The following is a 12,111-nucleotide window of genomic DNA, read 5'->3' as shown; positions in this document are numbered from 1 at the left end:
TGGGCAGAGTCAGCCTGCAATCCGGCATTCTAACCACTGCTTCGAACCAAACCCTCTCAAGTACACACCAAATTTCAAGAAGGTCAAAAAAGAGAAAAGCTCTTCTTCTCTCGCAGGAAAAGCTATTTTTACATTTTTGAAAGTTTAAACCTGCTCTGAAGTTGGGATTAGCCCTGGTAGATCCCCCACTAAACTATAGGAATTCAAACTAAGGGTGGACAGCTGTTCTTGGCTTGGAATCCAGCTCAAAAGTACACTTGATGTACATACGCTGTTTCTTGGCTACTCCATGGATGTCCATCTGTTCTGATGGCCCAGTGCCTGCTTAGCTGCTGGTCAGTCTTTTGCCCTTGGATAATATCCGAGAGTCCCGTGATGCACTGGCCGGGTCTGGTGGCCAGGAAGGTCTCCTTGAAGAGGTCTTTTCTTCTTTGCCTGCCGCACACGGCTGCAGTGTTGTCTTCTTGAACTTGAACCCCACCTGTTCCCGAGAGAATCCCCCGGTAGAAGAACAAATGAACAACAAAAGCCCTGGAATCCATGGAAACTTGTGGCTGTCAACAATCCAGCAGGCTCTGTTACACCGCATTCTTGAAATACACATGGTTACCAGTTGGGATCGTCACATGAAAGTTTCCGCCTATAGTCAGGCTCTGGGACCCACAGGACAAATCAAATTTCAAAGGAGTGAATGCAGCTGATACTCAAGACCCCACTTGTAGAGGCTACTCAAGAAGAGAGCGAGAGAGCAGGAAGGCGGGCAAGAGCGAGAGAGAGCAAGAGCCTGTACCTAACAGGGCTTTGGACATAGCAGAAACATGACCTTAAGTGATTGAGGCTGAGATAAAAGAGGGTGAAGAGCATTAATCTACCTTGAAAGAATGGGAAATGTTGGCAATGTAGGAGCAGATCCAAAGCCCATCGAAGGTAACAGAGACAGCAGTAAAATGACTGAGCTCTGAAGAAACGAATGGCCATGCAAATGGTCAACATTTGCAATGTATGGCTGTGAAAGTTGGACCATAAGAAAGGCCAAGCGCCAAAGAATGGAGGCCTTTGAACTATGGTGCTGGAGAAGACTCCTGCGAGTCCCTTGGACTGCAAGGCGATAAAACCGGTCAGTCCTAGAGGAGATCGACCCTGACGGCTCTTTAGAAGGCCAGATCCTGAAGCTGAAACTCAAATCCTTTGGCCACCTAATGAGAAGGAAGGACTCACTGGAGAAGAGCCTAATGCTGGGAAAGATTGAGGGCAAGAGAAGAAGGGGATGACAGAGAAGGAGGTGGCTGGATGGAGTCACTGAAGCAGTAGGCATGAGCCTAAATGGACTCCAGAGGATGGTAGAGGACAGGAAGGCCTGGAGGAACATGGTCCATGGGGTCGCGATGGGTCGGACATGACTTCGCTGTTAACAACAACAACAACAGGTTTCTGGAAACCCTCACCACCACCGCCACCTCAGCAAACGAGAAACAAAATTGCCTGGAGCTTTGTGGGGTTTATGTTGAGTTACAAAGCTTCCATGGATTTGGGTTCTGCTGGGCTTCCAATCCAGCTGGGAATTTCTTCCCTTCCCCTCTTTTTCTGGGCATAATGTGGCTGCTTTCCTTTGTGCTCCATCTCCTTGGTGGTCCTCCAGAAGAAAAGGATCTGCTGTGCCATCGTGGTGAGGAGCAGGAGCAGAGTCAGGGAGAGATGTGACTGTTAGACCAAACTCTACTCATAGCCAAACAGAAGCGATCATCTTGAAGAAGTAATTTTCACCAGCTAGTTGCCAGGTCCACCTTTGAAGGATCTGCTGGAAACCCTCAAGGCCTATTTGCTGGTCACTGGACCTTCGGTTAGGAACACAGTTGGGATGTGGCCAATGAGAAGACACAAATTCAGACAAGTTTCACCCTTCAAGAATTTCATCAGAATAAGCTTTTGAAGTAGTCTTACATAGCTTAATTAAGACAGACAATCATGGAGATCAGAAAAAAGTTAATAGATCCGTTTTCAGACTGTCCAGCCAAGAGCCAAAAGGGAAGTTGCATTAAGCCAATGCAGAAAGCACCTTATTCCAATTAAAAAATAAATAAATTACAAACATACTTGGAAAAGTAAGCACTTATTACACCAGGAGGAGAACCTGGATACTGGTTACCATCCTCTGTAGTGATCCTAACCCCATGGACTAGGCCAGGGGTAGCCAACTTTGGCTCTTTTATGACTCATGGACTTCAACTCCCAGAATTCCTGAGCCAGCCATACTGAGGGGAAAGGGAGAGGTTTCCAAGCTGAGCCATGACAGCTCAGGAATTCTGGGAGTTGAAGTCCATGAATCATAAAAGAGCCAAGGTTGCCTACCCCTGGACTAGGCTGACCTAGACCTGTGATTGGCCTCTTGCTCTGGGTTTACAGGAGAGCACTCAAAATGTTGTTATTGTTGTTTTAATGGGCTTTTGGAGGCGGAAGATAGACAGGCAAACATTGTCTGCCACAACTTGAGAAGTAAAAAAAGTCATCAATCACGTGACTGTAAAACACAGTGAATTCACCATTCTTTTGTTTGGAAATAAGCTCCATTTCAATTGGCAAGTGCGCTTGGATAGAACTATTTTCTGGGAGAGAAGCCTTCGGTTCAAAGCCCTATAAATAACAAATTGAGAGCAAGGAAAGTCACACAGGCTTCCCCTAATTCTCTAATCCAATCAGTGCAGCAACCTAGCTGAGGGTAATTGATCCCTCAGTTTGAAGTCCGGGTTCTGAGACACGAGATCAAAGCAAGTATGGCCCAAAGTGGGAATATTTGCATGCATCTACCTATTTGCATCAGTTATGCTAGGAATGGGAGGAGGGCAGGGGGGTGGGTGGGTGGCAGAAATGTTCTACGTTCTTTACATTCATTGAAAAAAACTTGACCGGGCTTCAGAAGAGTGTGTGAGACACCACTTGGCAACCTTCAGAAGAAATTTTAGGGTCTCAAATTGGAGTTGCACAAATCTGAGATAATTTAGTGAGTAGGATTAGGTGAAGGCGCAATAGCACGCTTCGCGTTGAAGGGCAGGAACAGTCACTCCCTGAGCAGATGCCATGAGTGTTTTTTTAAAAAATCTATGGGCAAGGATGGCATTTAGGGGATCTTGTATCCACCAGTAGGTCTAGATTCAGAATATCTTCAGGTGGACTTCCATTCATATAAGCCCCACCCTGCATCCACCACTAGCCTGGACTCCCAAATTCCATTCGGTTCAGAGTTGGACGTGTTCCAAGAAGTGGAGAAAACAAACAAGGGATGGTGCTGTGCAAATAGGAAAACATCGCACGTCCTTCCATTTTTTCCCCTTGAGAGTGGAACAAATACCGTCACCCTTGTACACATTTTGCCATGAGGACGACAGTTAATATTAAGCCACTAGAGGTTGTTGTTTTTTTTTCCAAAATTTGCTAATGGGCGTCATTTGTGGCTTTGCTTCCTACAATGCTGTTGTCTTCTGCAGCTTTTGATGCTATCTGTGGCATCTTTAAGAAGGGATCCATTTTTCCCAGTTTCAATAATGATCATTAATTGAGGATGTGCTGTTAGGTTGGTGTCGGCTCTTAGTGACCACCACAGATAGATTTTTCTCCTGGTTCAGCTTTGTCTCAAGTTCTTGCAGATGCCAAGGAAAAAGAAAGAAAGAAAGAAAAAGAAAGAAAGAAAGAAAGAAAGAAAGAAAGAAAGGAAGGAAGGAAGGAAGGAAGGAAGGAAGGAAGGAAGAAAGAAAGAAAGAAAGAAAGAAAGAAAGAAAGAAAGAAAGAAAGAAAGAAAGAAAGAAAGAAAGAAAGAAAGAAAGAAAGAAAGAAAGAAAGAAAGAAAGAAAGAAAGAAAGAAAGAAAGAAAGAAAGAAAGAAAGAAAGAAAGAAAGAAAGAAAGAAAAGAAAAGAAAGAAAAAGTTACTTTCAGTTTGGGAGGTATGGGGGGGGTGTTAAAACAGTTATGGCCTTGACTCTTTGCCCTTCCCAAAGTCATTCCTGCTTCATGATCCTGGCTTTATTTCCAGGAACTGTGTCAGCTACTGGCCAGACAGAAACTTCTTCTCGTACTTCCGGTCTGTCTGAGCATTGGAAGCACCGATTCTGGAAAGGAGACGCTGTTGACCCAATGCGGAAGGTCAACACCCAGCGGCATCTTTGCTTCAGGCTGCCCTCCAGTTCCTTTAAAGCTAATCCTGGTTTTGGTTTTCTCGCACTTTGGACCAAATGATCTTTGTGATCCCTCCCGTAGTTCCGTGGGTCACAGTCCAGGGTGAGATAATGTACAACTCTTTTGAGTAAGTCATCCAACATGCTTTGGGCACTCCGAAGGTGCTTTTCCCTCAGGCAACTGTTGTGTTCTGCTTCTTGTTTTTTCTTTGAAGACGTTTCGCTTCTCATCCAAGAAGCTTCAGCTCTGATGGGATGGTGGTGGTGGTGGGGGGAATGGAAGGATTTATACTCCTTGCAGAGAGCTGGTCATTTGCATCCTTTTAGAGTCGTTGAGGCTACCTGGAGTTTTATCCAGGTGCCTCAATGACCTCCAGGTAAACCTCCAGGTGGCCTCAAGGACTCCCCAAAAGAAGGCAAATGACCAGCTGTCTGCAAGGAGTATAAATCCTTCCATTCCCCACCATCCCATCAGAACTGAAGCAGCTTCTTGGATGAGAAGCGAAACGTCTTCAAAGAAAAACAAGAAAGTCCAGTTACCTCCTGAAAAAAAGCATCCTTGGGATAGCCGTGACCTGAATGAATGAGAATCTCCATAGACATGCTTTGCATACATCAAGAGAACATGGAGTGGTGCTTGCCCAATCAAGTAAAGTCTATTATAGGAGTCTTTCTCGTTAGAATGGATGTGAAATGGATGTGCATAAGCACCCCGGCTTTTGGAACTGTGCCTTGCAATGAACTGAAAAGCAACAATTATTAATCAGCTGCCTTCCTTATTTACAATTCTGCAGCCTTGGTGATATTCAACGCATGGACACAAGATTAGCGCATGACCAAAAGCTGCTCAGAAGTTTCGGTGTCTATGTGTGTAACCAAGTAAAACCAAGATCACACTGAAAAGTTCCCTGTGAGTTGTAGACATGGATCAAGGCACCTCCTCAAATTTCTTTCAGCTTCGTTAAGCAGTGCCTGAAATCTGTCCTGCCCACCCACCCCCCGCTTTTTATCTTCCTATGGTGCTTGTTTCACTCTTACTTCCAAAGCAGGTGGCAGCAGATGACCGATCTCATTTGGGCATGGAAGATAAACAGGGTCTTGTCTTGGATAGGGGATGGTTTGCTAAGTTAGGGGCGGGGGAATCCCCAATGTGGCAACGTTTCCATGTTGTTGCCGGCAACTGGACGTTCTTCATGCTTCCAAAACAAGAAATCCTATCAGTATTTGGTTTGAGAAACTCAGCAATGAACAAAAAATAAATTGCTTCTGGACTAAAGTCACTTCCTTCACTCTCCCTAACCCCCCCCCCCAAGTCCATCCTTTTAAAAGGCTGTGAGTATCTATTACTACACAAAGTTACACCCACGTTCTATTTGTGTGACTTTCCAAAATCCTTCCACTCCAGAGCACACAACGAATAACTTGATTGATTCTGAAGCGTTAAATTCTGAACCACAGAAGATCACTTTTGTGATGTGGTGGGAGATCCATTGTAAAGTTGTAGCAGCCACTTGTAAAGTTGCAGCTGCCATTTTGACTTTTTTAACCATCCCGCTGGATAACCTCCTGATTCCAGTTGTCATTTTGAAATGGTGCCACCATAACATTTTAACAATGGTTTAAACTGCGTACATAAATCAACACCATCTTTTATATACCCATATTTCCATTCCTTCTGGTTATCTCTTACGACTTTAATAAATTGTACTAACTGCACGATTCGGTTATTTCACATTCTTTTAATTTTCAGCTCTTCAGTAAAGCTCTCAGCTCAAATACAGGATTGTCAAAACAAACGTAAGAGACACTCAGCATAGAAACCAAGATCAGGAGCCTATTGACAAGGAATTTGTGACTGACGTTTGATTCTAATGTGATTTTTGTAGCTCAACTGTAGCTCAAAAGTTCTCCTCTCCATTACAAATGCCGCCAACGTTTTGCAGTTTTCTGGGTCTGCAAAACAGTGGTATGCTGTTGAAATAAATGAAGGCACAACCGTTGTCTTGTTTTGTCACTTCTGGTGAATGACAGACTATGCCAATTATGCTATTATGCCACAAAAGGATGGCTAGAATTCTTGGTCAACTCTGTAGACATTATTGTCATATCTGGAGCCAAGGTCCAAAGGGGGGGAAAAACCCAACAATTTTGAAGAACACAGTCTATGTGTTGAGAAGATCAGCTCTAATCATGCATTTCAGCTTAATTCAATAAAATGCATCTCCTGGCAGCTCAGAAATAAGAGTGGAGTACTCAGCCTCTACAAAACAAATGATAAATTCACTGGTTGTTTTGCTTAGATTATGGGGCTATTTAAGCTCCATGCAAGCTGGAAGGATGGAATTTATTCCCAGACTTAAGTTAGTAATATTTGTTGCCCTGGTTGGCTAAATTATAAGCTCTGGAAAACGTGTGTCCTTGGTGGCCGCTGAGATCTTGACCTGGGTTTTTAGGTGACCTCCTTCAAAATAGAGTACCTTCTCTTATGCAAAACTTGATGGAATTAAGGTCGTATGGAATTATTAAAACAGAACAGCCAATCAAAGTGTCCTGGACCTCTTCCTTTATTAGAGATGCTCAATTTTGAATAAGAGACGACATGCACAAATAAAAACCAAAGAATGGGAACTCCAAAATATTGTCATGCTGTGTTCCTACAAAATGCTTAAACCTGGTTGACTAAAATTTAACCATGTTCTTGATTTAGATTGAATAGATAGAACATGGACTAAAAATAGATTGTGTTAGTCAAGAAACAACTATTTAACTGGAGGGTAACAATAACCAAGGCTATATTTTTTAAGGTAAGTCCAGTAGAGGGCATCCTTGTCCAAGCTGCAAAAATCTAAGTGAGCACAAGATGGCAGGTAAGAGTTAAGAGGTTTGTGTGCAGGGCTCCTGCCATCCAGTGGCCACTTCAATCTTTGCAGCCCAGACCTTATGCTAGGTAGGACAACCTAATAATAAGATTATCTGAGCGGTTTCTTTATCGAGATTTATTGTAAAGAAAAAGGGATCATAGAATCTATGATGATTATAGAAAAATGAACACAGTTAGTATGTTCTTGTAATTTTCCTCCTCTTCCACTCCTCCTCCTCCTCCTCCTCCTCCTCCTCCTCCCTTGCTAAGTTAACCAACAGGCTTTCCTTTTTTATGAGCTATTGGAGTAAGCTTTCAATGGAGTTTCTCCCTTTCCAAGTAGAAAGGTTGATTTTTATTCAGCTTGGTTTGGTCAATGTGCTATTGTTTTTAATTGAATTGAAAGCGAAATTAATTTATATTAAAACTAAAGTTTTAATTTAGACCATCCTCAAGAGTTAAGAAAAAATTCCATAAATGATTGCCTGGCAATAATTCAGAAGAGACCGAATGTAAATTGCAGTGAACTCAGGTGATCACTTCAAAAGTCATGAAGACTTGATAAGGCAGTGTGTGAATAAAATTTATTTACTTATTCAATCAATCAACCAATCGCACCTTCATCATGGTTCTGTATACGTTAACAAAAATTGCATAGTTGTTATACTTTCATTCCTTTTAGCGGATTGCTCTGAAAAGCTAACAATTTAAGGCTCGTTTATTCTTATATTTCTGACCTGGCTATGAACATCTGGATGCACCTCTGTTCTTCCATCTCTTGGTCTTTCTAAACCGGCAAACTGAGCAAGAAAAAAAACCCTGTGCTTTATCCATGAGCTCTCAGTTTCATGAGCCAACCCTAACAGCCTAAAAGACTTGCAAGGATGTGCGGATGCAAAACCTGATGGCATACTTCGATCATAACCCCTAATCCACTGCCCTCTTCCTCTGAACTGGAATAAAGCTCTCCAGCACTGGGGCTGCAAAGGACTCTGGGGGAATTCACTTAGAAGCAGACTCCAAACTGGAATATCATCTGCAGGAAATTGTATTTCCAAAGCAATCAAATATTTCTGAAAGGGCAACCTAAGTGTTACTCTGAAAAAGATGAGAATTGGATGTTTGCTTGTTTGTTTGTTTTTGCCTCCCTGCATATCTATCAGATAAGAGCAAGATCTTCTAGGAATCCTGTAGCACAGCAGCATTTAATTTAATGGACGACGTACTCCTCATACATCACCATAAAATTTAGGTTTCTCCAACAGTGTAGGAATAGATTGTAGATAACATAATATCTGCAGTCACAGAACTTGTAAGGGACCTTGGAGGTCTTCTAGTCCAGGGGTCTCCAACTTTGGCAACCGTAAGGCTTGTGGACTTCAAATCCAGAATTCCTCAGCCAGCAAATTCTGGAGTTGAAGTCCACAAGCCTTACAGTTGCCGAAGTTGGAGACCCCTGTTCTAGTCCATTCCCCTTGCCCACGGTCAGGAGGACTTATACCATCCTGGACAAATGGCTGTCCAGTCTCTTCTCGAAAACCTCCAGCGATGAAATGCCATGGGATACAATGATACTATTCTTAATCTTAATTAAGCTCAATTCCTAAAATTAATCTTAATTTAATATTCTTCAAGTCAAAACATTGAATAGCTCAAGCCTCATGAGTTGAAATCCTTGGGCATTGCCACTGAAATTCTTCTTCATATTTGGTTCTGCCACCGTAGGGTTATTTCATTTAAAAATCCCTCTTGTTTCAGTGACAGAACTTTGCTTGTTTTTCAACCTAGAAAACAAACAGTGGCTTCTTGGAACAAAACCACAACGCCACATTTTGTTGAACCAACAAGAGGATTGCCTAGAAAAGGATGAGCAATAGCACAGAGCTGCCCTTTTCTAATCCTGATGACTTCAGAAGGATAAACCATGCACGGTGGTATCACGATATCCAGCTCTCCCTCTGTGTACTTGTATCACAATAATGCATGCAAATATAAAAGGGGTGGAGCTTGCATCCAAATGTCACAGGATGGTTTATGCTTTGAAGGACGCTAACATTATAGTTAAGGCTGCATGCGTAGGGCATTCGAGATCCGATCAAAAATTATTCTCCTCGTATTTGAGAGGCTGGGGGGAAAATAAATTTGTGGTCAAAGATAGGATTTAGAATTGCTTACTTTGGAAGAAAATATACATTTTACAAAATAAATTAAATATACACGATTTTCGCTTAAACTCTATATAGATTTTTTTTTTAAAAAAGGTTACGTTCTTTCCCACCCCCTTTTCTTTTTTAACTGAACCTGCGTTGACTCCATTTTAATTCGGTCACATTTTGCCTGTTTCTCCCCTTAGAACTGAAGTGAAATATGGGTGAATTGACAAGGTAGATCCTCTCTCTCTCTCTCCCCCTGCAAGTTGTATTACAGAAATGAGTTGTCCCTGAAACACAAAGGACATTTGTTTGCTTCAAGACTCTTCAGCTTATTTGTGTTGTCATGAAGAGGTTTTTCTGCTAGAATCTGTGAAAAATCTGATGACGGGGTTTACACCCCAGGTAAGGGAAGAACGCGAGGCTGGGGAGGGGGCATGGAGGGGGTCAAAAACATCAAGATGGTGGGCTTCATTGACAAGGTGGCCTCTACTGACATGGTGACCTTAAACAGGAGATCAAAGTCCCGCCCCTTTTAAAGGCCACCATCTTGACTTTTGTGAACCTCCATATCCCTGCATACCATTCTGGTCCTAAATTTTTTAAAAAGTCAGCAGTTCCAGTTCATCATCATCATCATCATCATCATTTATCAATTCATCATGATCATAATTAAATATAAATATAAAAGTGAGCCATACACTGTTCTTCGTTTTGGGGTCAGGTTTCCAAGATTTTGCAGGAAGGCTTCTTAGAGATGGAGGAGTTTGGTGATTGCTAACTCTAAGGCAGCATTTCTTGGCTTCACAACTTGAAACACACCGCCCCACAAACACACACGCACAGGCACACACAACCCCACACACCCATCCATCCATCTTCTTGGTATAAGGCCACTCAAATGCTTCCCTTTTGCGTTGGCACTTTGGCGTTGTGCTTTGAGGAGACGGAGTCGGATTGAACCACCTCGACTTTGTAGGGTTAGCAGGCACCGAAGCAGCTTTTCCCCAAGACAAAGTGGGGCTTCTAAAGGAACGTCTTTGCCATTGGGGAATTCCTTCATTACTCCTGTTCACAGTAACAACACACCTTGGGCAACGCACCATGTTTCGTTGGGTTGCGTCGGGTTATTTTTTCCCCACGGTTTCCCGGCTGTTTCGGCTGATGCAAAGCGATTCATGTCACAACGTTCTAAAATGGCGGACCTTTTTAACACGGGTAATGGATGTGCTGGTGCTGGTGTACTTTGCCTTCCACGTGGGAATGGGTGTGGGTGTGGATGTCTGTATAAATCTTTGGGTACATTTTGGAAGCCGCGCTGGAAGCCAGGACTGGCCCCTGGGTCAGCAAATGCTGCTGCTGGGCGACATAATCCTCATAGTTCATGGAGGACAAGCAGTCTTTATCGGAGACCTGGGCTGTGCAGACCCGGTCACGAGGCTGGCTCCTGTGTCCCGGCGTAGCAGCTGGAGGAGAACATGGCTTCTTCTTCGTTTGGCAGAGCCAGAGAACAATTGTCCCGAAGATGAAGACAGCCCCAGCTGGGATCCCAATGATGACCGGCCATGGAAGACTGCTGGCAGAGGAAGGTGCCATAGGTTGGCTTGGGGACTTGGGGTCTGCAGGAAAGAACAAAAACAATTGAGGAGGGGGATTAGAACCAGGAGAGAAAATGTCAAAATACTGAGCTGGGTTTGGCCTCCACCTCCCTGAATTACATCTGATTTGGCATCTTTCTTTCAGCCATTTCAAAGCAGAGGTGGAACTGAAGAACCTAGAAGAACGTATTCCAATATTTCGTTAGTTTCTCAAAATATAAAATACAGCCCCAAGGCTGACTAGTTCAATTTCTAGTATTCTGGTTTGAACGCCACAGAATAATGCCTACCGCCTCTGAGGAGTCCCAGTAAGGATTGAACTGGTCATGTGGTGCCCCCTGGTGTTCATTGTAACTGATAATAGAGTTCAGGGTTGAAATGTGTGTGTGTGTGTACGTGTGCGTCCTGATGATGTTATCTAGTTTGGTTAATGAAACATACGCAAGCTGAGAGAGCATCAAGGACTCCTGATAATCCATGGCTAAAATGACTTACTTTGCTCTGGGTAGAAGAGGGGTGTCAAACTCGCAATGTCACATGACGTGTCGTGACGTATTGTGACTTTTTTGCCATTGCTAACAATGAAGCGGGTGCGGTTTCACTATGATGTATCCAGCCCGCAGGCTGGCAGTTTGACACCCCTGGGGTAGAAGGCTAAATAGTTGTATATAGACAACAAAGTTAATTTTCACTCCAAAACATTGCTTTTTCCAGGTTTTGAATAAAATCAATGCTTTTGTTTTCATGTGCCAAGCTTGTGGGACACATCTTAGATCAGATCTGCTGGGATAAAAACCCAACCAGCTATTAATCTTTGGTGCTAATAAAGGGGATTGATGCCCAAAGACAGCTAAATTACAAACTCTGCAAATTTCAACTTGAAATAAAGGATAAAAAGTGTGTCTTCCAAATACAAAAAGAGCCTTCCTTTTCAGACAGCTATTTGAGCATAAATTATAAAAACTTGCATGCAAAACTCTTTAGCAACTGGGCACATGAATCCATACGTAATTTTCTTTCTAAGCAAGTAGATGGGACATGGACCAGATTTAGCTTGATCTGCTCATCTCAAACATTGATGAGTTTCCAGTTCCTGTTCTACAGGAGATGAATAAATATTCATTTATTCATTTCCCAATGCCAAGGTTTGGTTAAGAAGCATTTTCCAGAATAATTGTGGCAGCTGAAAATTAGGTCCATTTAGCTGTTCTCCATATAAGCTGTTCTCAATATAAGCCAGTTGACTTCAGTGAGATTCATTTGATACAGGCGATAGAATAGAATAGAATAGAATAGAATAGAATAGAATAGAATAGAATAGAATAGAATAGAATAG

At 42.8% G+C, this 12,111-nt stretch overlaps 1 protein-coding gene across 1 annotated transcript in view; it reads right to left on the bottom strand.

Annotated features, from left to right (window-relative positions):
- Positions 1–7,293: 7,293 nt before the first annotated feature.
- FGFRL1 (fibroblast growth factor receptor like 1) overlaps positions 7,294–12,111 on the bottom strand; it is a 139,658-nt gene continuing 134,840 nt past the window's right edge. The window contains exon 6 of the mRNA XM_081328007.1: positions 7,294–10,796. Coding sequence (XP_081184133.1) covers positions 10,387–10,796 — 410 coding nt within the window. The 3' untranslated portion in view covers positions 7,294–10,386. The remainder of the gene's footprint in view (positions 10,797–12,111) is intronic.

This window comes from Vipera berus (assembly GCF_964194415.1).
Source record: "Vipera berus genome assembly, chromosome: 4".
Taxonomy (NCBI): domain Eukaryota; kingdom Metazoa; phylum Chordata; class Lepidosauria; order Squamata; family Viperidae; genus Vipera; species Vipera berus.
This window is presented reverse-complemented; position numbering and strand designations above follow the sequence as displayed.